This window comes from Ursus americanus, unplaced genomic scaffold, assembly GCF_024610735.1.
Source record: "Ursus americanus isolate L20-20 unplaced genomic scaffold, mUrsAme1.1.p SCAF_68, whole genome shotgun sequence".
Taxonomy (NCBI): Eukaryota; Metazoa; Chordata; class Mammalia; order Carnivora; family Ursidae; genus Ursus; species Ursus americanus.
In genome coordinates this window covers 1,289,056-1,314,060 of record NW_028273650.1, presented here as the reverse complement: position 1 = coordinate 1,314,060, position 25,005 = coordinate 1,289,056, and the positions used below count along the sequence as shown (strand labels likewise).

Here is a 25,005-nt window from a genome sequence, read left to right as displayed (position 1 = left end):
CCTATTCTCCAGGGAGGCTGAGAGACCTGCCTGCCAGCCCAGGTCCTGTAGTCAGGGATTGCTGCTTCCCAGGAGGTCCAAGCTGGCTGAGGGGGAAGAGGACAGGCCTCTGGGAGACCCCTCATTCATCCTGGTCCGTCCATGCAGAGAGACCGTCTCACCTGGAAACGTTCTCCCATGTCTTCTTGGGGTGGTATATTGAGACAGTCTGCAGAGCCGAGACGATGGCATTCAGGGAGTAGTAGTTCTGCAGGATTTGACAGGCCTGGGGAGGGAAGAGAATGAGCTGTCACGTGGGTAGTGGAGGCTGATTTTCTCTAGAGCTTCAGTCACCCTCAGTTTAAATCACTCCTCCTGGATGAAGCAGATGTCCAGGGACCTGCCGAAGGGCACATATAAGGTCCAAAGAGTCCCACTGCTGGGAGACGAAGGATTTTACCTCACTCCAACGAAGAAGTCAAGGAGGAACAGAGCATCCCAACATTGGGCCATGCAAGTCACAGTCAGCCTCTGGAAGGAAGAGCCTAGGGACTGCACAGTCCCTAGGGCAAAGACCAGGGCCTTCCACCCTGACACCTGATCAAGGGAAGAGCAGTGCCCGAGACTCAGGAGAGCACCTCGGCTGGGCTTCCCGTTGCATACCTTGGCCACCTTGATCCAGTGCTCCACCACCATGGCCCTGTCCCGGGCTGTCATGCTTGGGTTGCCAAGGCAGGTGGTGATGACACACTTGGCCACACCGTTGAACTGGGAGACAGTGGCCCGGACTGTGGGTGCCAGGTGCTCATTGCCAGGCTTATTGCGCTTGGACCAGACGGAGTCCAGGCACTGATGGGGCAGCAGCTTCTTGAACAGCTCCTAGAGAACAGGGGGAGGTTTGTTCACCCAGCTATTTCACATGCAAGACTAGTGTCTTAGATAGGGGTCACAGGTCAGAGCTAGAGCTCAGAAAGCTGAGAATGTGGCCTGAGCCTGGTTGGAGTCCCTGGATGTCACTCCATTCTTTTTCACTGAGGGGCCCAGGACAGGATGGCCCAGGAGCAAATAGAGACGAGGGAAGGAAGGAGGGCATTTGCATCCTGATCATCCTCACAAACTCCAAGCTCCACGCTGCTGTTCAAGGTGGCTCCTCCCAAGGGGGACTCTTCCCCTCCAACTATTCATCCCTCTGGTTCTACTCCCCTCTCAGATGCACATTCTCACATGATAGCTACAACCACAGGTTTATCTATCTGCCCTGCACTTAAGTACACATCAGATACCTAGTAATTGCTGAGGGTACTCAGCCTCCAAAACAAGTGGGTGGGCGACCCATGGACTTGACTGAACACAGGGAGCTGCCCTCCTCCACCCACGGGACCAGGGCCTGCCCATTGGTCTCTCCATTCTGGCTCACTTCTTCTCCCTAGTACCTCCGTATCAGTGCTTATCAGGGTCTCTCGCTACAGTCCGCAGCTGGACAGTGAAAGCTTGGGGCTAAGCGCCTTGACGGGTTGACAGGGTTGGGAAGTGGTGGAGCTGAGATTTGGTCCCAGACCATAGGAGTCCACATCAGGGAAAGGCAGGTGTAAGGCAGCCGAGAGCAGAAGAAACGCTTGTCCCTGCCCCACCCTGAGAGCCTAACTGCTCACCGTATCCATATATGTGAGTTGCTCTGTCACAAGCCTGGAAGGGAAGTCCAGGAGGTCAGGCTTCTCCTCACCCAGCTGGTTCTTTGGGGTGACACAGCAGGAACCATCTGGGGTCACAGTGGGCTCTATGTCTATTGTCAGAGCTGGAGTGAAAATTCCTGGGAAAGCTGATGGTCCAGCTGACTGCAGCTCAGCACCCGGCACACATGGAGATGATGGGAGCATGTGTTCCAGTTCTGCAACAGCTGATGGAGGGGAGGCTGGCTCTGACACTGCAGGTGATGGTCGATGCAGAGCTGGGGTTGCCTCTAGCTCCATAGAAGGCCCTTTTTCTGGCTCTGCAACTGGAAGGAGCCCTGGAGCTGGCACTGGAGCAGGTTAAAGAGAAAGGTTCATCCACATAACTGACTTTCCATGTGCCTTTCCAAAAACAGGACATATACCATGGCCTTAAGGAGGGCACGTATTGCATGGTGCACTGGGTGTTATACGCAAGTAATGAATCATGGAACTTTACATCAAAAACTTGGGATGTACTGTATGGCGACTAACATAACATAATAAGAAAACATTAAAAAAATATATCCAATGAATTTCCAATCCATGAGCCCCATTCCAGATAGCCTTCCCAAACTGCAATCTCCCTTACCCTCTGCCTCTACAGGCTCCAGAAGTTCCCGCTGCAGCAGGAGAATGGGGGCATGGTTTTTCAGGTCCCAGTCATGGCACTTCAGATGTACAGAGCCCCCCCCCCCCCCTTTACCTCAAGTCATATGTGGAGCACAGTCAGAGGCCTGGCCTTTCATTCCACATGCTACTCCCACAGCACCGTTCTTTCTGTGTGGGTCCCAGAAGATGGCCCCAGGCCACTTCCAACCCCTCTGTAGCTGTCTTTGCAGTGGTTTGCTCATCCAGAAAACCTGAATGAGTGGTTTTTCCACTTACACTCTTCACGGCCATAGGTCTAGTCTACTCTGTCTTCCATGCAGACCAGTATCAGGGCTTAAGTTTGAGGCAGATTTGTGAGTGGTCTGCTCACCACAGCTTCTATTATTGGCCCCAGTTGTGGTCAGCAGAGGTGGATATGGAAAGGGGCAGGCAGAGCAAGATGAGACCATCAAAGGGGTGGATGTTTTAGGCACCAACTCAGCCCAGATTGTGCTCTGCTTCCCAGAGGGCTTGAAGGCCCATCCATAGCTCTTTTTGACTCATTTGCTTCTTCAGGAAGCCCCCCAAATTCAGCCCTCCCATGGAAACCAAGAGATCTGTGAGATCTATGGCTCTGAAAGTCCCTCCCCAGCCACAACCCCTGTATCTCCCACCCTGCTCTGTGGAGGCAGCAGTCTTTCCTTCTGGACCCAAAGACCGTGTTTTTACTTGTTATAGTCCATCATAATGGTACAAACACGGGTGGATCTAGTCACACCTCGAGTAGGCCATGAAGATGTCACATCTAATGAACTATGGACATGGGTGCTTATGATGTGTAGAGTGACTATCTGACCCTCTGACTAAAATTGAGACCCAGACATTGTATCTACTTTGTCGACTGAGTTATCTTAGTGACTGGAAAGTGCCTGCATTACTACATGCCTAATACATATTATTGAATGAATGACTCCTAACCAGTACTTTCCAAATACTGAGTGGACCTTGGGCGGCTCTGCCTGCCCCCAGTGACTCCCTAATCTGGTCACATAAAGGACCAGTGCCAGGACCAACTAGATGGAATCTCAGAAGTCCTTTGCAAACAGGAAAACTATGAGCTTTCCATTTGCTTTTGTAAACCCAGAAGGGCCACAGGCCTGTGAGGGTTGAGGTTGAGAGCTTCTTCACTGGAGAGCGAGAACTACTAAACATGAAGATGCCCAGCATGTTCAGCAGCCTTTTCTACAGAGCCAGGCCCCAGATAAGCCCGTGCCGTGTTTTCTCCCCTGATTTCCTACAGGAAACCTATGAGATTCAGCCTCTTACCACCCCATTTTTCAGAAGAGGAAAGTGAAGCTCAGAGAGGTACAGTGACATTCCCAAGACATACAGCTAGTAGGTGGGAGTCTCACTCCTGTGCTGTGCCTGGGGTGGGCATTCACCTGTTGAACTGCTGGCCCAGGACCTGTTGGGGTGAAGTGAACACATGGTATTATGCAGAAAATTGTGATATTTGATATGTTTATATCTGGGAAGAATGGTACCAGGGAGCGTACGAAATGCTCCACTGTGCCTTCTCTGAGCATCAGCATCGTGCAGGCCTCGTCCAGGGACAGGATTAATTCTTTTTCCCCACCAGAAAGACGGGGGGGGGGGAGGGGAGCGCAGTGTACTCAGCTTCAACTCCATGAACCACCAGGAAGATCAGGGTCTGGCGTTCAGACCAGAGACTCCCAACGCTTCGGGAACTTGTGCAAGAAAAGGGACTTGAAGGCCCGCCCAGAAAAGGGCTGTAGGCTTAAAGGTGCAATTGGCTTTAGGGGTGAAATGATAAACCATTGTTCCCTTTAACCCATTTTGTTAGTTGAGCAACAATAGCATTTCTCTCTTTTAATAGCCTTTATTAAGAACTCTATGCCTTTAAGTCATCGGTAAACATCCCTACTGCAGACAGGAGAAAGCAGAAGCTTAGCATCTCCAACGCTGCTTGAGATCATAGACGTTGGGCCTGAGAACTGTCCAGAGCATGGAATGCATGGCATTCCTCCCATGCTGATGAGGCCTGGTCTGTTCCTGACATGGGGAGAAAGGTTCAGGGGAAACCACCCTCCTTGGCAGGCCACAGGGCAGCCAATTGTTTCTAGTGTGGGTTCTGGCCTTGCCCTGATCATCTGTGGGTCCTGAGATAGGACATGAATTTGGACCCATTCTCACCCCAGACCAGCACTGGATGTTGTTGGTGGCCTGATGCACCTGCTGCTTGTCAAAGGAGATGAAGTAGCTGAACCCTTGGAGCGGCTCATCAAAGATGTCCTGGGTGGAACTCTGAAAAGATAGAGCCAGCTACCTGGGCCAGGAGGCATCAGAGGCCTTCCACCCAATCTGTGGTTCTATGTTCTGGCAGATCTAGCAGCTAAAAATGTTTGTTAAGACACTTAAGTGTTCCTTGCAGCATTGCTGAAATGGCAACAGAATTGAATCATGTCAAGTTCCACCAGCCTTGAAAGGCTGAATTACTGTGGCTGACAACCTCCTTTACGGAGGTCCAAAAAGACATATAAGGACACAGCTTGTGACCTGGTGGACCTACAATGATTTGATGTACTCTGAGAAATGACGCGTTATAGAGAAACATATAGAATGACTTCATCCCACCATTCCTTTTATGTTCAATCACCCTATTTAGTGTGAGGATTTATAAGGCCTTAGACAAGTTCTCCAAGGACAGTGGAGCTGGGTTCTACACAGGATACCTGGGTGAGTAGGGAAAATAATAAAAACAGTACAAAGACACTCATGGCTTCGGGAAAAGTAAAATAAAACACAAGAAAACAAAATAACCTACGCCCCTAAACTGCAAAAAAAACATTAATTATATTCTCTACCATTCCCATATATGTGAAGAGTCTTCCTACCTTATCCCATAGCTGGTGGTGGAGGTGTAGATGTTGGGATTACTTTGTGGTTGGGCCTGAGGGACACTCATGTGGAAACACTATAGGAGGGCCCTAGGTCTGTCCCCATATTTGTGTGGGGGCCCTGGGTGTGGAGAACCCTCTTCCCATTCTCACCTCAGGCAGCACTGATCCTGGGTGGTCTGGTGCACCTGACACTTGTCTAGGGAGTTGGAATAGTTAAAGTCACAGACCAGCTCATCAATGATCTCCTGGGTGCAGCTCCGAAAATGCAGTGCCCCATATATATGGGGCCAAGAGACATTAGTGGCCTCACGGGACATTGCCACAAGGGGCCACCCCCATTAGAAATCGTGTTCTCCAGTTAAGGCTAAGAGAAGCAGCAGAAAAGACATCCAACAAAGAGGAAGCCAGATGAAACCCTAGGGCTCATGATTAACATACAGGTGGTTGAGCTTGGTCCCCAGCACTCAGCTTCTCATCCTGCCTGCTATGACCTGGGGTGTGAACATGAAAGATGGGCCAGGTTCCAACACCTGGCAGCTTGCTTCTGCCCAGGAAGGGCATCCTTCCTCTGCCCCCTCCTCTACACACACATACACATACACACACACACTTAGTGAGGGGCAAGAGGTGTGGGCCTGCTGAAGTAGGATCACTGTTGTTGCCTGCTCTCCAGTGGGCTGCTCTGAGCTGCCCTGTGTTACCTGTTGGTGTCTCCTGCCACATGTCCAGAGGGCTCGGAAAAGCGGGCTGAGACGACGACTACAATGATGTGAAAGTCTTTCTCTCTGGACTTTCTGGGCCAAAGCCCCTGAAAGTAGGAATACAGCAACAGAACATCTTGTTCTCTTGAACGTCTCAAGTCAAGTGAGCTGGAAAGCAGGCTTTCTTTGAATGGATGTGCCTGGTTACCAGAGTTCTAAGTTCAACTGGGGCCTATCACCAAGGAAGTGAGGTCGCTTCTTCAAGATTCCAGTACCTTGGCCTCTGCCGTCTCTTGGCAATGAACTGTTTACTTTTCTCCCCCATGTCATCTCCTTAACTGTACACTATGAGCCAAAAATGCCATAGCCACCACTCTCTGGAAATGTAACCAGGGTCTGAGGTTTCAGGAGACAGAACTGAATTCAGACCTTTTTTCTTTGTTTTCCCAGTTCTGAGTCCTAAATCATTGTGTCTCTCACATATTCCCCACTTTCCCAAGCTGCTTAGTGGGGATCAGGCTAGAATCCACTTCTTAGAGACATCATCAGGTGTATGTGGATAATGTAACATGGGTGGGGTGGTCCCCTGTGTATCTGAAGCACAATTTTCAGGATGGAAGAATTACAAGAAGGGGTGGGACTTGGCATGGAGGGCCGCTCAACAGAGGCCTGGGTTCCAACAATGTAATATTGGAACACTTTCCCACTTGGCCTTGTGTAAATGTGGGCACTATGATGGGGTGGAAATGAATGAAGAAGCAGATATTGCTGTCCTCTGTAGTTAAACTGTTCAATTGTTTCCCATTACATTTAGAATGAGACCCAGTTGCCTCATTTTTTTAAAATTTTTAAAAAAGATTTTATTTATTTATTTGACAGAGAGAGACGGCCAGCGAGAGAGGGAACACAAGCAGGGGGAGTGGGAGAGGAAGAAGCAGGCTCCTAGCGGAGGAGCCTGATGTGGGGCTCGATCCCATAACGCCAGGATCACGCCCTGAGCCGAAGACAGACGCTTAAGGACTGCGCTACCCAGGCGCCCCAGTTGCCTCATTTTTGTCTATGAGGGGCGCAGCCTTCACAGTGGCTCCCACCGATCCAGACTTGTGGTATAGGCATCACTCTCTACCCATTAGGTGGTTAGTTACTGGCTTCTGACCAATAGGATGCAGCCAATGTGATGAAATGTGATGTCTAAGTTTCAATTGCAAAGAGTTTCTAACTTCCTAGTTACTTTTCTTGTGTTCTGCTTCTCACTCCCTTTCCCTTTTTCTTCTTCATCTCTGAACCAAAAATCGAGCACAGATATTTTGAGCTGCCATGTGTAGAAGCACACATGGCAGAGAACTTGGCCTGTGCCAAGGCCAGAAGACACACAGGAACTCAGATTCTGAGTCCAAACAGCTTCCCGAATCATGTGAGCCAACTTGGGAGAAAATCCTCTGCCAGTCTCGCCTCAGTCACTGCTGCAGCCTCTGACACACCTTGAGCCTGGGGAACTATGCTTATTTGTGCCTGGACTCCTCACCCACAAAAACTGTGAGAAATTAAATATATACATTTTAAGATTCAGGCTACTGGGGCAAGGCAGTAACATAGGAACAATAGATAAGTAACAGTCTCCCAGGCCTCAGCACCTCTCCCTGCCTTCCTCCCTCCCCTCTGCTCTCCTCCTAGTGTCCCTCCAGCCACGGGGGCTGCCTTTTTCACCTCCTCTGGCCAAACCAGCTCTGTTAGTGAGTGTCTGCAACAGCGGTCCCTTCTTTCTGACACACCGCACACAGACTTGTGCAGGTCTAGCTCCCTTTTGTCAATCTGTTTTCAGCAATGTCACCCTCAGTGAGGCCTTTCATATTTTCCTATCCAATGACTCCCCAGCCTTCCTTCATTACACACTTCAGTCGTCGTATATAGCACTTGCTCTTTTCTTTCGCGTCTTTGGTTTGTGCTTTGTCCATCTCTAGACTGTGAGCCCCTAAAAGCAGGGAGCTCTTGGTATTTTCAGCTCTCCTCATGGGTCCACCAAGGTACCTGGCATAGGGGAGTGCTTAGGGTATAGTTACTGAATGAATAACTGAGAAGATCTTGGAGCCCACCTCCCCTTTTAACAAGCTAGACTGTAGGGAGAAGCGCAACTAAAAGTTTCGAGCTTTTCTGGGCGAGGGGACAACCACAATGGCCTCTGCCTGACTCTTCCTGCTCCAGTATCTCCAGCAGAACTGATGAGGCACCACGGACAAGGAAGCACCCTGCATCACGTTCTCTGTCTCTAGTGGTACAGCCCCAGGCAGGCACACCACCAAAGAAAGGGTGCTTTCATTTGGGTGTCCTCAAGGCAGTGGCTTTCCAGAGTCAGAGTGGCAAAGGAGCAGGATCTCCAGGCTCCAAGAGCAGAATAAGGGACCACAGAAACCTCCCTTTCCTCCTTTTTCTGTCCACTCCCATGGTGTCCTCTTTACTATTCCAGCACCCTCACCTCAGCCAGAAGAGTGATTCTGCACCCACCCTTGTATGTCCAAACGAGGACCCTGAAGGTCTAATGGAGACTGGTCTTGCCGCTGGACCCCAGAGACAGTGTTCAGTGCTCTGGCACTTTCCCAGAGAACATAAACAAATGATAAGCAGGTATGTGCAAGCCCAAAGTGCAATGACCTATCACATCAATTGGAGCAGCTGTCATAACAACGACAAGAGACAACAAATGCTGGTGAGGATGTGGAGCAAAGGAGCCTATGCGCACTGGCGCCGGCACTGTGCAAAACAGTATGGAGCGTCCTCAAAACACTGAACACAGAACCACCGTATGTCCAGCAGCTCCACGTCTGGGAACATTCCATAGAAAACAAAGGAATATGTCTAAGAAATACCTGCACTTCCATGTGCAAGAAGCTTTATTTACCATAGCTGAGACAAGGAAAACATCAGTGCCCATTAGTGGTGAATGGATAAAGAAGTGTTACCTACATAATGGAATATTAATCAGCCATAAGAAAAGGAAATCCTGCTAAGTGTGATAACAGTTTTGGACTTAGAGGCATTATGCCAAGTGAAACAAGTGAGACAGAGAAAGGCAAACACTATATATGTGTAGGTATAGATATATATAGGGAGATAGATACTATACAGATGATAGATACATAGACATTTTCCCCTTTTATGTGGAATCTAAAACAAAGAAAAGAAAAGGCGGAAAACTAATTCAGAAGAACAGATCAGATTAAAGTAACAAGAAACAGAGGGGAGGGTGGGGGCAGGGATTGAGTGAATGGTGAAAAGGTACAAACTTCCAGTTTTAAGATAAATAACAGGGATTTACAGTACAACATGATGACTGCCGTTGATACCGCTCTATGGTTTGAGAGGTGTTAAGAGAGTAAATTCTGAGATTTCTTATCACATAATACCTTACACATACACAGTGTGTCAATTATATACAGTGATCAATTATATCAATAAAACTGGGCAAAAAATATTTTAATATTCATAATGGGCATCAGGCAAGTTGACTTGGTAAAAATAATGACACATAAGCAAAATGTAAAACAGCAGAACCCACAGTCAGTAGACTATGATATGGATAAAAAATCCAAGCCATTTGCATAAAAAATTGATTCTGATTTTTAAGATCAGTGAATTAAAGTTAAAGTAGATAAAATAGAATTTTAAATTGTGCTATATTTTTAAAAATTGATCAAGGAATAAAATGTCTTATTAAATTAACTCTGAAAATACCGTTTTGAAAAAATTTTCATGTTTTGGAAAATTCTGATTTTAAGCTTTTAAGTGGGCACAGAATGAGAACATTTTGTTGGATCAAAGTTGTCTCCACGAAAATGGGTGAGACAAAATAGCAGCACCAAAATGGCAAGACTAAATTGTCCTGTGTTCATTTCTCTGTATTTGCAGTTTTTAAAGAAAAAATATTTTTATTGACATACAATACACATAATCAAAAATCTACCATCTACCGTCTACAAATCTACCATTTATAGGTTTATATTTCATTAAGTACATTAAGTTCATGGAATACATTTTAAATGTATTAAATGCATTAATACCCTTTCTACAACCTCCGTCTAACCCAACTTCACATCTCATTTCATCTTGTGAAACTAAAACTCTACACCATGAATCAGAAACTTACCATTACTGCCTCATTCCAGCCCTTGGCAACACCATTCTACTTTCTGTCTTTATGAATCTACTTTGGGTAGGTCCCAAAAGTGGAGTCAGAGCTTGCATTTTTATGAATGCACTTAATGTAAAAGTTCACCCATGTTGTGGCATATGTCAGTGTTTTCTTCCTCTTCTGAGATATTATTCATTCTTATTCCATCGTGTGTATAAACAACATCTGTTTCTCCTTGGACAGATAGTGGATTGTTTTCATGGTTTAGTTATTATGACTAATGATGGCATGAAAATGTATGTTCAGACAGATCTTCAAGACCATGGTGTCAATTAATTTGGGTATATACCCCAAAAGCAGAATTACTGGAACACAGGGTAAGTCTAATTTTAATTTTTTTTAAGAACTACCATACTGATTTCACAACTATGCTCAAATATTCCTACCACACACAATGAACAAGGTTTCAATTTCTCCATATCTTTGCCAACACTTGTTCTTTTCTTTTCTTCTAATTCTTTTTGTGTGTGTGTGTGTGGAAGAGTCATCTTGATGAAAAATGCTATTTCATTGCTTTTTTAAGTGTGGATTTCTGGGGCATCTGGGTGGCTTAGCCATTAAGCATCTGCCTTTGGCTCAGGTCATGATCCCAGGGTCCTGGGATCAAGCCCCGCATCAGGCTCCCTGCTCAGTGGGAAGCCTGCTTCTCCCTCTCACACTCCCCTTGCTTGTGTTCCCTCTCTCGTTGTCTCTCTCTGTCAAATAAATATTTTTTAAAATAAGTAAATAAAATAAAATGTGGATTTCCCTAAAAATTAGTGAGTCAAGTATCTTTTCAAATTCCTTTTCATGTGCGTGTCTTTGAGGATGTGTGTATTCACATTTTTTTGCACATTGACACATTACATTTGGTTTGGTTTTTGTTGCTGAGTTTATGTGTTCTCTGTATATTCCGGATATTGAGCCCCTTTCAGACCCATGGTTTGCACTACGGTCTCCCGTCTTGTGGACTGTGTTTTTACCTCAGTGATAATGTCTTTTAAGTTGTTTCTATTTTGATCTTCAGCTTAGATGATCTGTCCATTGTTGTGAGTGAAGTGGTGAAGTCTCCCACCATTAACGTATTTTATAGATAAGTTTTTTTACTTTGGTTATTAATTGGTTTATATAATTGGCTGCTCCCACATTGGAAGCATAGAAATTTATAATTTTTAAGTCTTCTTGCTGGATAGGCCCTTTAAGTATGATACGGTGTCCCCCTACATCTCTTACTACAGCCGTTAGTTTAAAATCTAATCTGTTTGATATGAAGATTGCTACCCAGCTTTCTTTTGAGGTGCATTAGTGTGGTAAATTGTTCTTCATCCCTTCACTTTCAATCTGGAGGGGCTTTAGGTTCAAACCGAGTCTACTGTAGACAACATACGGATAGGTCTTACTTTTAAAATCCAATCTTGTACTGTTTGTCTTTTTAGTGGAACATTCAGAGCATTTACATTCAGAATATGTATTGAAAGCTATGGATTTAGTGCCATTGTATTTAAAATCCCTGTTTCTGTAGATTGTCTCTGTTACTTTCTGGTCTGTTACCCTCGGGATCTGTCCGCCTGCAGTATCCCCCTTATTATTTCTTGTAGGGATGGCTTGGTGGTCATATGGTCTTTCAGTTTGTCTATCCTGGAAACTCTTTATCTCTCCTTCCATTCTGAATGATAGCATTGCTAAATAAGGTACTCGGCTCCATTTTCTTCTCATTTATTACCCTGAATATACCCTGCCAGCCCTTTCTGGCCTGCCAGGTTTCTGTGGACAGGTCTGATGTTATTCTGATGTTCCTCCCTCCGTATGTAAGAAATCCCTTCCCTCTAGCTACTCTCTGCATAGCTTCCTTGGTTTTAGGATTTGCAAGCTTCACTATTATATGTCGTGGTGTTGATCTATTTTTATTGATTTGAGGAGGAGTCCTCTCTGCCTCTTGGACGTGAATGCATGTTTCTTTCCCCAGATTTGGGAAGTTCTCAGCCATGATTTGATCAAATATACCTTCCAGCCCGCCTTCTTTGTCCTAATGATCCTGATATTGGTTCTTTCCAATGTACCATTAAATTCTCTAAGTCTCTCTTCATGTGTTGTGGGTTGTTTTTCTCTATTTTCTTCAATTTCCTTCCTTTCCATCAGCCCATCTTCTAGATCACTTATTATCTTTTCTGCCTCACTGACCCTGGCTGTTAGAGCGTCCAATTCAGCCTGCATCACATGCATAGCATTTTTAAGTTCAGCCTGATTAGATCTCATTTCTGCCCTTATATATTACATATTGTCATTAATGCTTTTTCCTACCCTAGCTATTGATTTTACGATTGCCATCCTGAATGCTACCTCTGACTTCATGCTTATATCCTTAAAATTAGTTCTGTGGCAGAGGACATGGTCTCCGGTTCTTTTCTTTGTTGAGAGTTCTCCTTCTAGTCATTCTATTGAGGGATGGTTGAGCGAATACACAGAGTCCAAAATATCAACCACAAACCAAGGAAGACGCACTCTAGAAAATACTCCAAGTGGTCGGAAGCTACCACAGATACCCAAACAAAGCGACGATTATCCTAAACAGTCATTACAGTGGGGCAGAGAGACTATAAGCACTCAGGGTGGACAAGGCGGGGTGATCTGTCTGTTCCTGATTGATTTTTGGTCTCTGTCTTAGAAGACACCATGTCCCAAAATTGCAAACAATCTGGAACTTATATATATAACATATACATTTCACATACATAACAAAATGTAGTAGTGTGAAAAGGATTGGTATGAGGTATAAAAAGTATAAAAGGTAGATATGAAAATATAAAAACCCACTTCAAATCATAAATTGGGAAATAAGAGTATTTGAGATGATAAGGTAAAAAAAATTAAATAAATGTAAAATTTTAGCTTGAAGTATAAATGAGTCTAGAGGGAACACCTGGACCTCAATATATTAGTTTCCCCTGGCGCTGGAGTTTTGCAGTCCTGTAGGAAATAAGCGTGTCACTTACCTGTTCTTCCAGTCTGTCTTCTGGGGGAGGGGCCTGCTGCTCCGCTGTTCAGGCTGCTCTGCCTGGTTGGCCTTTCACCACCACTTGTCAGGGGGTTGGGTTTAACGTGAGGAGGTTGTCCGTGTGGCTTTGTTCCCTGGCAGATTTCCATGCCTCCTTAGAGGGTCAGAGGAAATACGGCTGTGCAGAAAACTCTGGCCTAGGGCAGCAAGATCACGGTCACCTTTCTTCAATGAACCTTCCAGGTCAAAACATCTCCACTTGGAAAAAAACCTGTCAGCCAAGAATGCTTTATTTGGAAAAGCTGTCCTTCAGAAATAAAGGAGAGATAAAGACTTTTCCAAACAAAGAAAAGCTAAATGAGTTCCTCACTACTAGACCTGCCGTAAGAGAAGAATTAACACCTGTACTACTTAAACTCTTCCAAAAATATCAACATAAGAGGAATACACACAAACACATTTTAAGAGGCCAGTATCACCATGATACCAAAACCAAATAAAAAGACTACAAGAAAAGAAAATTATATACTAGTGTCCACGATGAATATAGATGAAAAAATTCTCTTTAAGTATTAACAGACTGAATTCAGCAGCATCTTAAAGGACCATATACCACGATCAACTGGGATTTGTCCAGGGGGTGCAAGGATGGTTCAACATATGCAAATCAATCACTGTGTGACACATCACATTAACAGAATGAAAGATAAAAATCATATGAATATCTCAATAGATACAGAAAAAGCATTTGACATGCATTTGACAAAGTACAACATGCATTCATGATAAAAACCCTCAACAAATTGGATCGTGAAGAAACGTACCTCAACACAATAAAGGCCACATACGGCAAACCCACAGCTAACATCATACTCATTGGTGAAAGACTGAAAATTTGTCATGTAAGATGGGGAACAAGACGAGGGTGCCCACTCTCAACACTCCTATTCAATACAGTACTCGAAGTCCTAGCAGAACCATCAGACAAGACAAAGAAATCATAGGCATAAAAATTGGGAAGGGAGAAGTTAAAACTGTCTCTATTTGCAGGTGACATATAGAAATCCTAAAGACTATAAAAACAACCCTGTTAGGTCTAATCAATGAATTCAGTAAAGTTGTAGGATAGAAAATAAATGTACAACTAGCAGTAGCATTCCTATACACCAACAACAAGATATCTGAAAAAGATATAAGGGAAAAAGATACAAAGAACACAATCCATTTATGTTAGGAAAAAAAAGAACAAAATACTTAGAAATAAACTTGAGCATGGAGGTGAAAGATCTCTTCACGGAAAACAAGACATTGATGACAGATACAAAAAAGAAACCCACCAACGAATTGAATGGTATTGCATGTTTATGAATTGCAAGAAATAATGTTAATTACCCAAGCCACCAATAGACTCAATGAATTTCCTATCAAGATTCCAATGACTTTTTTTGCAGTAAGAAAAAAAAAATCCTAAAATTTGAATGAAACAATGAAAGACTTTGGATGACCAAAACAATCTCTAGAAAGAAGAATAAAGCTGGAGGCATCACACTGCCTGATTTCAACTGTATTATAAAGCTATAAGAAATCAAAATCTTATGGTAGTGGCATAAAAACAGACACATAGACTAATGAACACAAGAGCCCAGAAATAAACCAGACACATACGGTTTTTGAGAAGGGAGGCATTCTCAATGGAGAGAAATAAAACAGCTTCTTCAGTAAATGATGCTGGGAGAAGTGGATATTCACATGTCAAAGAACAAAACTGGACCCCTATCTTACACCATCCATAAAAATTTACTCAAAATAGATAAAAGACTTACAGGGAAGACCTGAAATCATAAAATTCCTACAAGAAAACATAGAGAATAAACTACTTGACATTGGTCTTGGTAAGTATATTTTAAAACTAACACCAAAAGCACAAGCAACAAAATAAAAAAAAAAGTGGTACTACACTCAAGAGCCTCTTCACAGTGAAAGAAATAATCAACAAAATGAAAATGCAACATATGGAATGGGAAAATATTTGCAAATCATGTATCTGAGGAGAAATTAATACCTAAAATATGTACATAACTCATACAACTCAGTTGTATGCGAAAAAAAGAAAGAAAGTAAAGAATATAAAAGAAAAAAGAAACCAACTAAAGAAAGGACCAAGGACCTAAATAGACATTTCTCCAGAGAAGACAAATGGACAACCAGCACATAAAAAAGGTGTTCAGGGGCACCTGGGTGGCACAGTGGTTAAGCGTCTGCCTTCGGCTCAGGGCGTGATCCCGGCGTTATGGGATCGAGCCCCACATCAGGCTCCTCCGCTAGGAGCCTGCTTCTTCCTCTCCCACTCTCCCTGCTTGTGTTCCCTCTCTCACTGGCTGTCTCTATCTCAGTCAAATAAATAAATAAAATCTTTAAAAAAAATAAAAAATAAAATAACCAAAGGATCCCACAATTCCACTTCTGGTTACATAGCTGAACAAAATGAGATTAACATGTTGAAAAAAAAGAAGTTAGCCTGTTGAAGAAGTATTGCCACCCCATGTTCATAGCAGCATTATTTACAATAGCCAAGATATGGAAACAACCTGTATCTATCAACAGAGTAATGGATAAAGAAAATGTAGTCTGTATATCCAATGGAATACTATTCAGCCATAAAAATAAGGAAATCCTGTCACTTGAGACCGCACGGATGGTCCTTGAGGACATTATACTAATTAAGTCAGCAGAGAAAGACAAATACTAGATGATCTCACTTATATGTGGACCCTAAAACATAAAACAAATAGAAAAACAAATAGAAAAAGAGATCAGATTTATGGTTACCAGAGGCACGGGGTGACGGGAGGGAAAACTGAATGAAGGGGATCAAAAGGTACAACCCACAGCTGTAAGTCCTGAGAATGTCATGTGCTACACAATCACTGTAGTTAACACTGCTGCATGTTGTAGCTGAAAGTTGCTGTCCTCTAGTTCAACCTCATTGAAATATTAGGAATCCCAAGCTTAATCCGAACGGTTTGAGCCCAAGGTCACAGAGCTCCCACGTTGCTGTTTTCAATTGCTGCCATAATACAGAACACTTGGAAGGAGCACCTATATTCCAGGAACACAGCCAAATATCCTTTATTCACTAACTCTTCTGACCCTGTGACTCCATACCCTTTACTTGTCGTAGTCAGAATTCAGTTAGATAGAAACTGCCTTTCTGATTCTAACAGTACTAACGCACTATGTTTTCAACACAAGCTGCCTATAATATAGTTTAAAGTATATTTATGATGTGTATGAAAAATAAAAAAAAATTATTAGATGATAGTTAAGGTCCCAGAGGCTCGACAAATTCCACAGTTCTCAAAAATATGGCCCCAAAGCCAGCAGCATTACCTACACATTTGTCAGAAATGCAAATACTCTAGCCCTCGAGAGAACTATTGAATCAGAATCCAGTGGGATTTACCTTTGGCATCAACAAGTCTTCCAGGCAATTCTAATGCACACCAAAGTTTGAGAAACACTGCTTTAATTGTTTTCATTGTTTGCACAAAGACAAGGGTGGATAATTAGTCATAGTCATCTCCATAAACTCAATAAAAGCAACGGATTAAAAAAATACAGACAAACTCACATATCTCATACGGAAAATTTACAATTTATAAAAAATTCTACAATATGCTTTAGAAGCTTAAAGAAAAGTGTGAGGACACATGAAACCTCATGATATATTTGGGTTTTGTGATGAGCACTGAGTGTTATACACAACTGATGAATTACTGAACTCTAAAGATACGTAAGTTTTGTTTTAATTTATGACTGAATATAGTGTTCATTTCTGTTTCATAAATGGATTTAAAACACCACATATGCCTAGTAATAAATGAAACCTCAAGAAACTAGATGAGTCTCAAACAAACAACCTAACTTTACCCCTTAAGGCACTGGAAAGAGAACACATCAGGCCAAAGTTATTAGAAGGAAAGAAATAACAAAGATTAGAGCAGGGAAAAATGAAGCGGGACTAAAAGGATAATGGAGTATACCAACGAAACTAAGAACTGATTCTCTGAAAATAAAATTGACAAGCCTTTACCTAGATTTCCCCCACCCCCAAAAACAAGGAGAGAGAGAGAGGGAGAGACAGAACTCATATAAAAAACGAAAGAATGATACCAGAGAAATGCCAAAGATCATTAGAAACTACTCTGAACAATTATATACAAAAAATTGGACAACCTAAGGGAAATTGATAAACTCCCAGAAACATACAACTTGCTAAGACTGAATCCTGATGAAATGGAAAATCTGAACAGATTATTAGTAAGCAGGTTGAATCAGTAATTGAAAACCTCCAAAAAACAAAACTCCAGGACTAGATGGTTTCACAGGTGAATTCTACAAAATATTCAAAAAGGAATTAATACTCAAATTCTTCCAAAAAATAAAGGAGGAGGGAATTCTTCCAAACTCATTTTATAAAACTGGAATTCTTCTGATACCTGATCCAGACAAGGATTCTGCAAGAAAAACATTACAGGCCAATATTCCTAATATACACTTACAAAAATCCTCAACAAAATATTAGCAAACCAAATTCAGTAATACACTAAAAGGATCATATACACATATCTAGAAAAGTGTTGTTACAGCTGATGTCAGAGAAATTATCTGTGCTATCTTCTAAAATTTTTATGGTGTCAGGTCTCATATTTAGGTCCTTAAGCTTTTTGAGTTAATTTTTGTCTATGGTGGAAAAAAAGTCCAGTTTCATTCTTCTGCACGTTGCTGTCCAGTTTCCCCAAGATCATCTGCTGAAGCGGCTTTATTTTCCCCACTGTATACTTTTGTGGCCTTTGTTGAAGATTAATTGACCATATAGTTGTGGAATTATTTCTGAGCTTCCTATTCTGTCCTATCGCTCTGTGTGTCTATTTTTGTGCCAGTACCATACTGTTTTGATTACGACATGTTTGTACCGTAAATTAAAGTTTGGAATTGTGATACTTCCAGCCATGTTCCAGGATATTTAGGATTTTTTGCGATTCCATACAGATTCTAGGTCTGTTCTGGTTCGGTGGAAAATGCTGTTGGTGTTTGATAGGGATTGCCTTAAATCTGTGGATTAGATAGTATGGACATTTTAAGAATATTAATTCTTCCAATCGACAAACATCGAATGTCTTTACTTTCTGTGTGTGTGTCATGACTTTAAATCAGTGTATTTATAGTTTTCAGAGTCCCGGTCTTAAAGCCTCTTTCATTAAATTTATTCCCGTGTGTGTGTGTGTGTGTGTGTGTGTGTGTGTTTAATCGTTGGTGCAGTTGTAAATGGGATTTCTTTCTCAATTTCTCTTTCTGCTATTTCATTCGTAGTGCATAGAGATGGAACAGATCTGTGTATTAACTTTGCATCTTGTAATTTTACTGAACTTATGAGTTCTAGTGACTTTTTTTTTTTGGTAGGGTCCTTAGAGTTTTCTAGATACAGTATCGTGCTATCGTGCTATACACGAATAGTGACAGTTTTACTTCTCCCTTACCAATTTAGATGCCTTTTCTTTCTTTTCCTGGTCTGACTGCTGAGGTCAGGACTTGCAGTACTATATTAAACAAAAGTGCTGGGAGTGCACATCCTTGTCTTCTTTCTGATCTTAGAAGCAAAACTTTTGGTTTTTCACCATTGAGTATGACGTTAGCTGTGTGTTTTAGATATATGGTTACTGTTATTATTTTGGGGTACGTTCCCTCTAATCTTACTTTGTTGAGTATTTTTGTCATCACTGGGTGTTGTACCTTGACAGATTAGATTTTAAACTAAAGAGGTAGGTAGAGATACAGAAGGACACTATATTATTCTTAAAGGATGTATCCAACAAGTGGATATGACAATTATAAATATCTATGCTCCCAACAGGGAAGCAGCTAGATACACAAGCCAACTCTTAACCAGAATAAAGAGACATATAGATAATAATACGTTAATAGTAGGGAAGATATAGATAATAATACGTTAATAGTAGGGAACCTCAACACTCCTCTCTCAGCAATAGACAGATCACCTAAGCAGAAAATCAACAAAGAACCAAGAACTTTGAACGGACCAGATGGACCAGATGGACCTCATAGATATATACAGAACACTACACCCCAGAACAACAGAATACTCATTCTTTTCGAATGCACAGGGAACGTTCTCCAGAATAGATCACATACTGGGTCACAAAACAGGTCTCAACCGATACCAAAAGACTGAGATTATTCCCTGCATATTCTCACACCACAATGCTTTGAGAATGGAACTCAATCACAAGGAAAAATTTGGAAGAAACTCAAACACTTGGAAACTAAGAAGCATCCTGCTCAGGAATGATTGGGTAAACCAGGAAATTAAAAATCAATTTAAGCAATTTATGGAGACCAACGACAATGAAAACATATCGGTCCAAAACCTATGGGACACTGCAAAGGTGGTCCTAAGGGGGAAATACACAGCCATCCAAGCCTCACTCAAAAGAATAGAAAAATCTAAAATGCAGTTTTTATATTCACACCTCAAGAAGCTGGAACTGGAACAGGTCTAACCCACACACAAGAAGGCAGGTGATCAAGATTAGAGCAGAGATCAATGAATTAGAAACCAGGAGCACAGCAGAGCAGATCAACAGAACTAGAAGCTGGTTCTTTGAATCAACAAGATCGACAAGCCGCTGGCCAGACTTATTCAAAAGAATAGAGAAAGGACCCAAATTAATAAAATTATGAATGAAAAGGGAGAGATCACAACCTACACCAATGAAATAGGAAGGATCATTAGAAACTTTTTATCAACAGCTTTATGCCAATAAATTAAACAACCTGGGAGAAATGGATGCCTTCCTGGAAACCTATAAACGACCAAGACTGAAACAGGAAGAAATTGGTTACTTAAACAGACCGATTAATTATGAAGAGATTGAGGCAGTGATCAAAAACCTCCCCAAAAACATGAGTCCAGGGCCTGACGGATCCCCAGGGAATTCTACCAAACATTCAAAGAAGAAATAATACCTATTCTCCTGAAGCTGTTTCAAAATATAGAAATAGAAGGAAAACTACCAAAGTCATTCTATGAGGTCAGAATTACCTTGATCCCCCAACCAGGCAAAGACCCCATCAAAAAGGAGAATTACAGACCGATATCCCTGATGAATTTGGACGCCAAAATTCTCAACAAGATCCTACCTAGCTAATAGGATGCAACAGTTCATTAAAAGGATTATCCATCAAGACCAAGTGGGATTCATCCCTGGGATGCAAGCGTGGTTCAACATTCGCAAATCGATCAGTGTGATAGATCATATCAGCAAGAAAAGAGTCAAGAACCATATGAGCCTCTCAACTGATGCAGAAAAAGCATTTGACAAAATACAACATCCTTTCCTGATTAAAACCCTTCGGACTGTAGGAATAGAGGGTACATTCCTCAATTTCATATTCTATGAAAAGCCTACAGTGAATATCATTCTCAATGGGGAAAAGCTGGAAGCCTTTCCCTTAGGTCAGGAACACGACAAGGATGCCCACTCTCACTATTATTCTTCAACTTAGTACTAGAAGTCCTTGCAGCAGCAATCAGACAACAAAAAGGGATAAAAGGTCTCCAAATCGGCAAAGAAGATGTCAAACTGTCTCTCTTCGCAGATGACATGATACTCTATATGGAAAACCCAAAAGACTCCACCCCCAAACTACTAGAACTTATAGAGCAATTCAGTAATGTGGCGGGATACAAAATCAATGCTCAGAAATCAGTTGCATTTCTATACAAGAACAATGAGACTGAAGAAAGAGAAATTAGGGAATCCATTCCATTTACAATAGCATGAAAAATCATACATTATCTCGGAATTAACTGAACCAGAGATGTAAAGGATCTATATTCTAGAAACTACAAATCGCTCTTGAAAGACATTGAAGAAGACACAAAAAGATGGAAAAATATTCCATGCTCATGGAACGGAAGAATTAACATCGTTAAAATATCTACGCTACCTAGAGCAATCTACACATTCCATGCTATCCCAATCAAAATACCAATGACATTTTTCAAAGAACTGGAACAAACAGCCCTTAAATTTGTATGGAACCAGAAAAGGCCCCGAATCGCCAAGGAATTCTTGAAAAGGAAAACAAAGCTGGGAGCATCACGTTGCCTGATTTCAAGCTGTACTACAAAGCTGTGATCACAAAGACAGCATGGTATTGGCACAAAAAAAGACACATAGACCAATGGAACAGAATAGAGAACCCAGAAATGGACCCTCGGCTCTTTGGGCAAAAAATCTTTGACAAAGCAGGAAAAAACATCCAGTGGAAAAAAAGACAGTCTCTTCAATAAATGGTGCTGGGAAAAATTGGACAGCTACATGCAGAAGAATGAACCTTGACCACTCTCTCACACCATACACAAAGATAAACTCCAAATGGATAAAAGACCTCGATGTGAGACAGGAATCCATCAAAATCCTAGAGGAGAGCACAGGCAGCAACCTCTACGACATCGGCCACAGCAACTTTTTTCATGACACATCTCCAAAGGCAAGAGAAACAAAAGATAAAATGAACTTGTGGGACTTCATCAACATCAAAACCTTCTGCACAGCCAAGGAAACAGTCAAAAAAACTAAGAGGCAGCCCACGGAACGGGAGAAGATATTTGCAAATGACACTACAGATAAAAGACTAGTATCCAAAATCTACAAAGAACTTCTCAAACTCAATACACGAGAAAAAAATAAACAAATCCTAAAATGGGCAGAAGATATGAACACTTCTCCAATGAAGACATACAAATGGCTAACAGACACATGAAAAAATGTTCAAAATCATTAGCCATCACGGAAATTCCAATCAAAACCACACTGAGATACCACCTTGTGCCAGTTAGAATGGCAAAAACGGACAAGGAAAGAAACACCAAAGGTTGAAGAGGATGTAGAGAAAGGGGTTCCCTCCTACATTGTTGGTGGGAATGCAGTTGGTATAGCCACTCTGGAAAACAGTGTGAAGGTCCCTTAAAAAGTTAAAAATTGAGCAACCCTATGATCTAGCCATTGCACTACTGGGTATTTACCCCAAAGATACAGACGTAGTGAAGAGAAGGGCCATATGCACCCCAATGTTCATAGCAGCATTGTCCACAATAGCTAAATTGTGGAAGGAGCCGAGATGCCCTTCAACAGATGACTGGATTAAGAAGTTGTGGTCCATATATACAATGGAATATTACTCAGCTATCAGAAAGAATGAATTCTCAACGTTTGCTGCAACATGGACGGCACTGGAGGAGATAATGCTAAGTGAAATAAGTCAAGCAGAGAAAGACAACTATCATATGATTTCTCTCATCTATGGAACATAAGAACTAGGAAGATCGGTAGGGGAAGAAAGGGATAAAGAAAGGGGGGGGTAATCAGAAGGGGGAATGAAGCATGAGAGACTATGGACTCTGAGAAACAAATGAGGGCTTCAGAGGGGAGGGGGTTGGGGGAATGGGATAGACTGGTGATGGGTAGTAAGGAGGGCACGTATTGCATGGTGCACTGGGTGTTATACGCAACTAATGAATCATCAAACTTTACGTCAGAAACCAGGGATGTACTGTATGGTGACTAACATAATATAATAGAAAAGAAAAAAAAAGAAAAAAAGAAAATTCTTTATTAAAAAATAAATAAATAAATAAATGAAAGGGGGAAAAAGGAAAAAAACGTAAGCACACAAAATCAGGGAACAGGACAGGGATAACAGCCCCAGATACAGAGGAAAAAGCTGGATAAAACAGATGATTTTCTATGAATGTATAAATCACCAAAACTAAACCAGAAAATGATAGCAAATCTAAAAAAGCACTAAGCTTTTTTTTTTTTTTAAAGATTTTATTTATTAATTTGACATAGAGAGACAGCCAGCAAGAGAGGGAACACAAGCAGGGGGAGTGGGAGAGGAAGAAGCAGGCTCCTAGCGGAGAAGCCTGATGTGGGGCTTGATCCCAGAACGCTGGGATCACGCCCTGAGCCGAAGGCAGAGGTTTAAGAACTGAGCCACCCAGGCGCCCCAAAAGCACCAAGCTTAGGTAGTTTTACTGGGGAATTCCACCAAATTTAAGGAAACAGATCATTTCAAGAGTATTTAAACTGGCTAAAGCAGAGAAAGCTTTTAATAAAGCTAAGGAAAGCACTAAAACAACTTGATAAAGATTACATTAAAAACAAAATTACAAACTGGTTTCACAAATCACAATGTAAAATGACTCAGTAAAATATTACTAGAATCTGGCTACACACTAACAGAGTTTTCACTGATGATTCAATAATATGACCATGATTCAATAACATAAAATCTGTTACTATTATTCATATGAACAGGTCAAGGAAGAACATCTGTATAATTTCACAGATGCTAAAACAGTATTTAATAAAATTCAACAACCATTTTTGATTAAAAAAACAAAGAGCAACAACACAGCCCTTAGTAAAATAACTAGTGTGGCAGAAACACTAAAAGCATTCTCAGTGAAGTAAGGAACAAGACAACGTACCCACTATCATTCTCACTTAGTATTTGATCTCGTCCTGGAAATACAAAGGAACCAAAAAGAGAAACAAGAGACATAAAAAGTAAAAAACATGGAATGAAATTCTTATTATTTGTAACTGATATATTATACCTGAAAATCCAAGAGAACCAACTGCAAAAACTACTAGAAACAATATGATGACATAAGTTACTGCTTGAAAAATCAGTAAGTACAGGGGCACCTGGGTGGCTCAGTCGGCTAAGCATCTGCCTTGGGCTTAGGTCATGATCCCAGGATCCTAGGATCAAGCCCCACATCGCATGGGGCTCCCTGCTCGGCAGGAAGCCTGCTTCTTCCTCCCCCTCTGCCTACCACTCCCTCTACTTGTGCTCCTCTCTCTCTAATAAATACATAAAATAAAAATTAGTAAAGTACAATAATAAAAATATGTAATATAAGAAAGGGTCCTATTTTCAACAACAAAAAAGATCAACTAGGAATAAATTTAAGAAATGTACAGGATTTTTACACAAATCTTTTAAAGACATTTCTGAGACAACTGGAGAAATGTGTATGTAGATTGGATATTACATTAAATTAGTACTAGGCAATAAATTGTTAATTTTGATAAATATAAAAAAGTTTTGATAAATATAGCAATGAGGTTATATATATTTCAAAAGTCTCTATTTGTTCCAGTTCCCAAGTTATACTCTGAAGTAGTTACGAATAAAATCATTTGTTTTAAAACATTCTAGTCCCCCACCCTACAAAGAAATGGAGGGAAGAGGGACAAATGATTCAAGATTGGCAACACATGGCAAACTGTTTAAAAAGACGTGATGGATACATCCAGGTTCATTATATTCTCTTCCCTACTTTTGTGTATTTGAAAATGTGCACAATAGGACCCAAACAAAGGCACGTACTGAGAGACTCAAAGGTACACAATAGGCTTATAAAAACACACAAAAATTGCCACCTAACAATTAGAAATGCAAATTAAAGCTACAAATCAGATGTCATTTTCATCAATCAAATAGAGAAAAGATCCAAATATTTGGTGATATTCAGTATTTGGGGGAAAGGAAGTAACTGACCTGCCGGGGAAAAAGTATCCATCAGTACTTTGGAGGACTCCTTGGCCTCACCTTTCAAAATTATAAACACACACTCTGTGGCCCAGCAATTTCACTTCTTAGGAATTTATGCTAGAGATACTAATTCAATAAGTATTTTCCGCCACCTACTATGGCCATACACTAGAGACAGAAAAGTGGAGGAAACAAGGCCCCTGCTCTCATAGGGTTCCATTATTGTAGGGGAGGAGAGAACCAATAAAGCCAATTAAGTACACGGACAATTGCAAGGTCAAGGGAGATAAGT

General features: G+C 41.7%; 2 protein-coding genes across 17 annotated transcripts in view; both read right to left on the bottom strand.

Moving 5' to 3' along the window:
- The window catches only part of LOC123786486 (uncharacterized), a 224,356-nt gene that overhangs the window by 28,613 nt on the left and 170,738 nt on the right, over nucleotides 1-25,005 (bottom strand). The window lies entirely within an intron of this gene.
- The window catches only part of LOC123786625 (ral-GDS-related protein-like), a 120,381-nt gene that overhangs the window by 29,920 nt on the left and 65,456 nt on the right, over nucleotides 1-25,005 (bottom strand). For 9 of the 16 annotated variants that reach the window (XM_087860488.1, XM_087860489.1, XM_087860485.1 and 6 more), the window contains exons 1-4: nucleotides 3,670-3,871; nucleotides 1,632-1,999; nucleotides 643-858; nucleotides 162-265 (exon numbers count right to left, since the gene is read on the bottom strand). In XM_087860488.1, the coding sequence (XP_087716614.1) occupies nucleotides 162-265; nucleotides 643-858; nucleotides 1,632-1,999; nucleotides 3,670-3,871 (890 nt within the window). Of the gene's footprint in view, nucleotides 1-161; nucleotides 266-642; nucleotides 859-1,631; nucleotides 2,000-3,669; nucleotides 3,872-13,059; nucleotides 13,333-25,005 lie in introns of those variants that run through there. The other 7 variants (XM_087860490.1, XM_087860494.1, XM_087860492.1 and 4 more) reach the window with 3 other exon arrangements.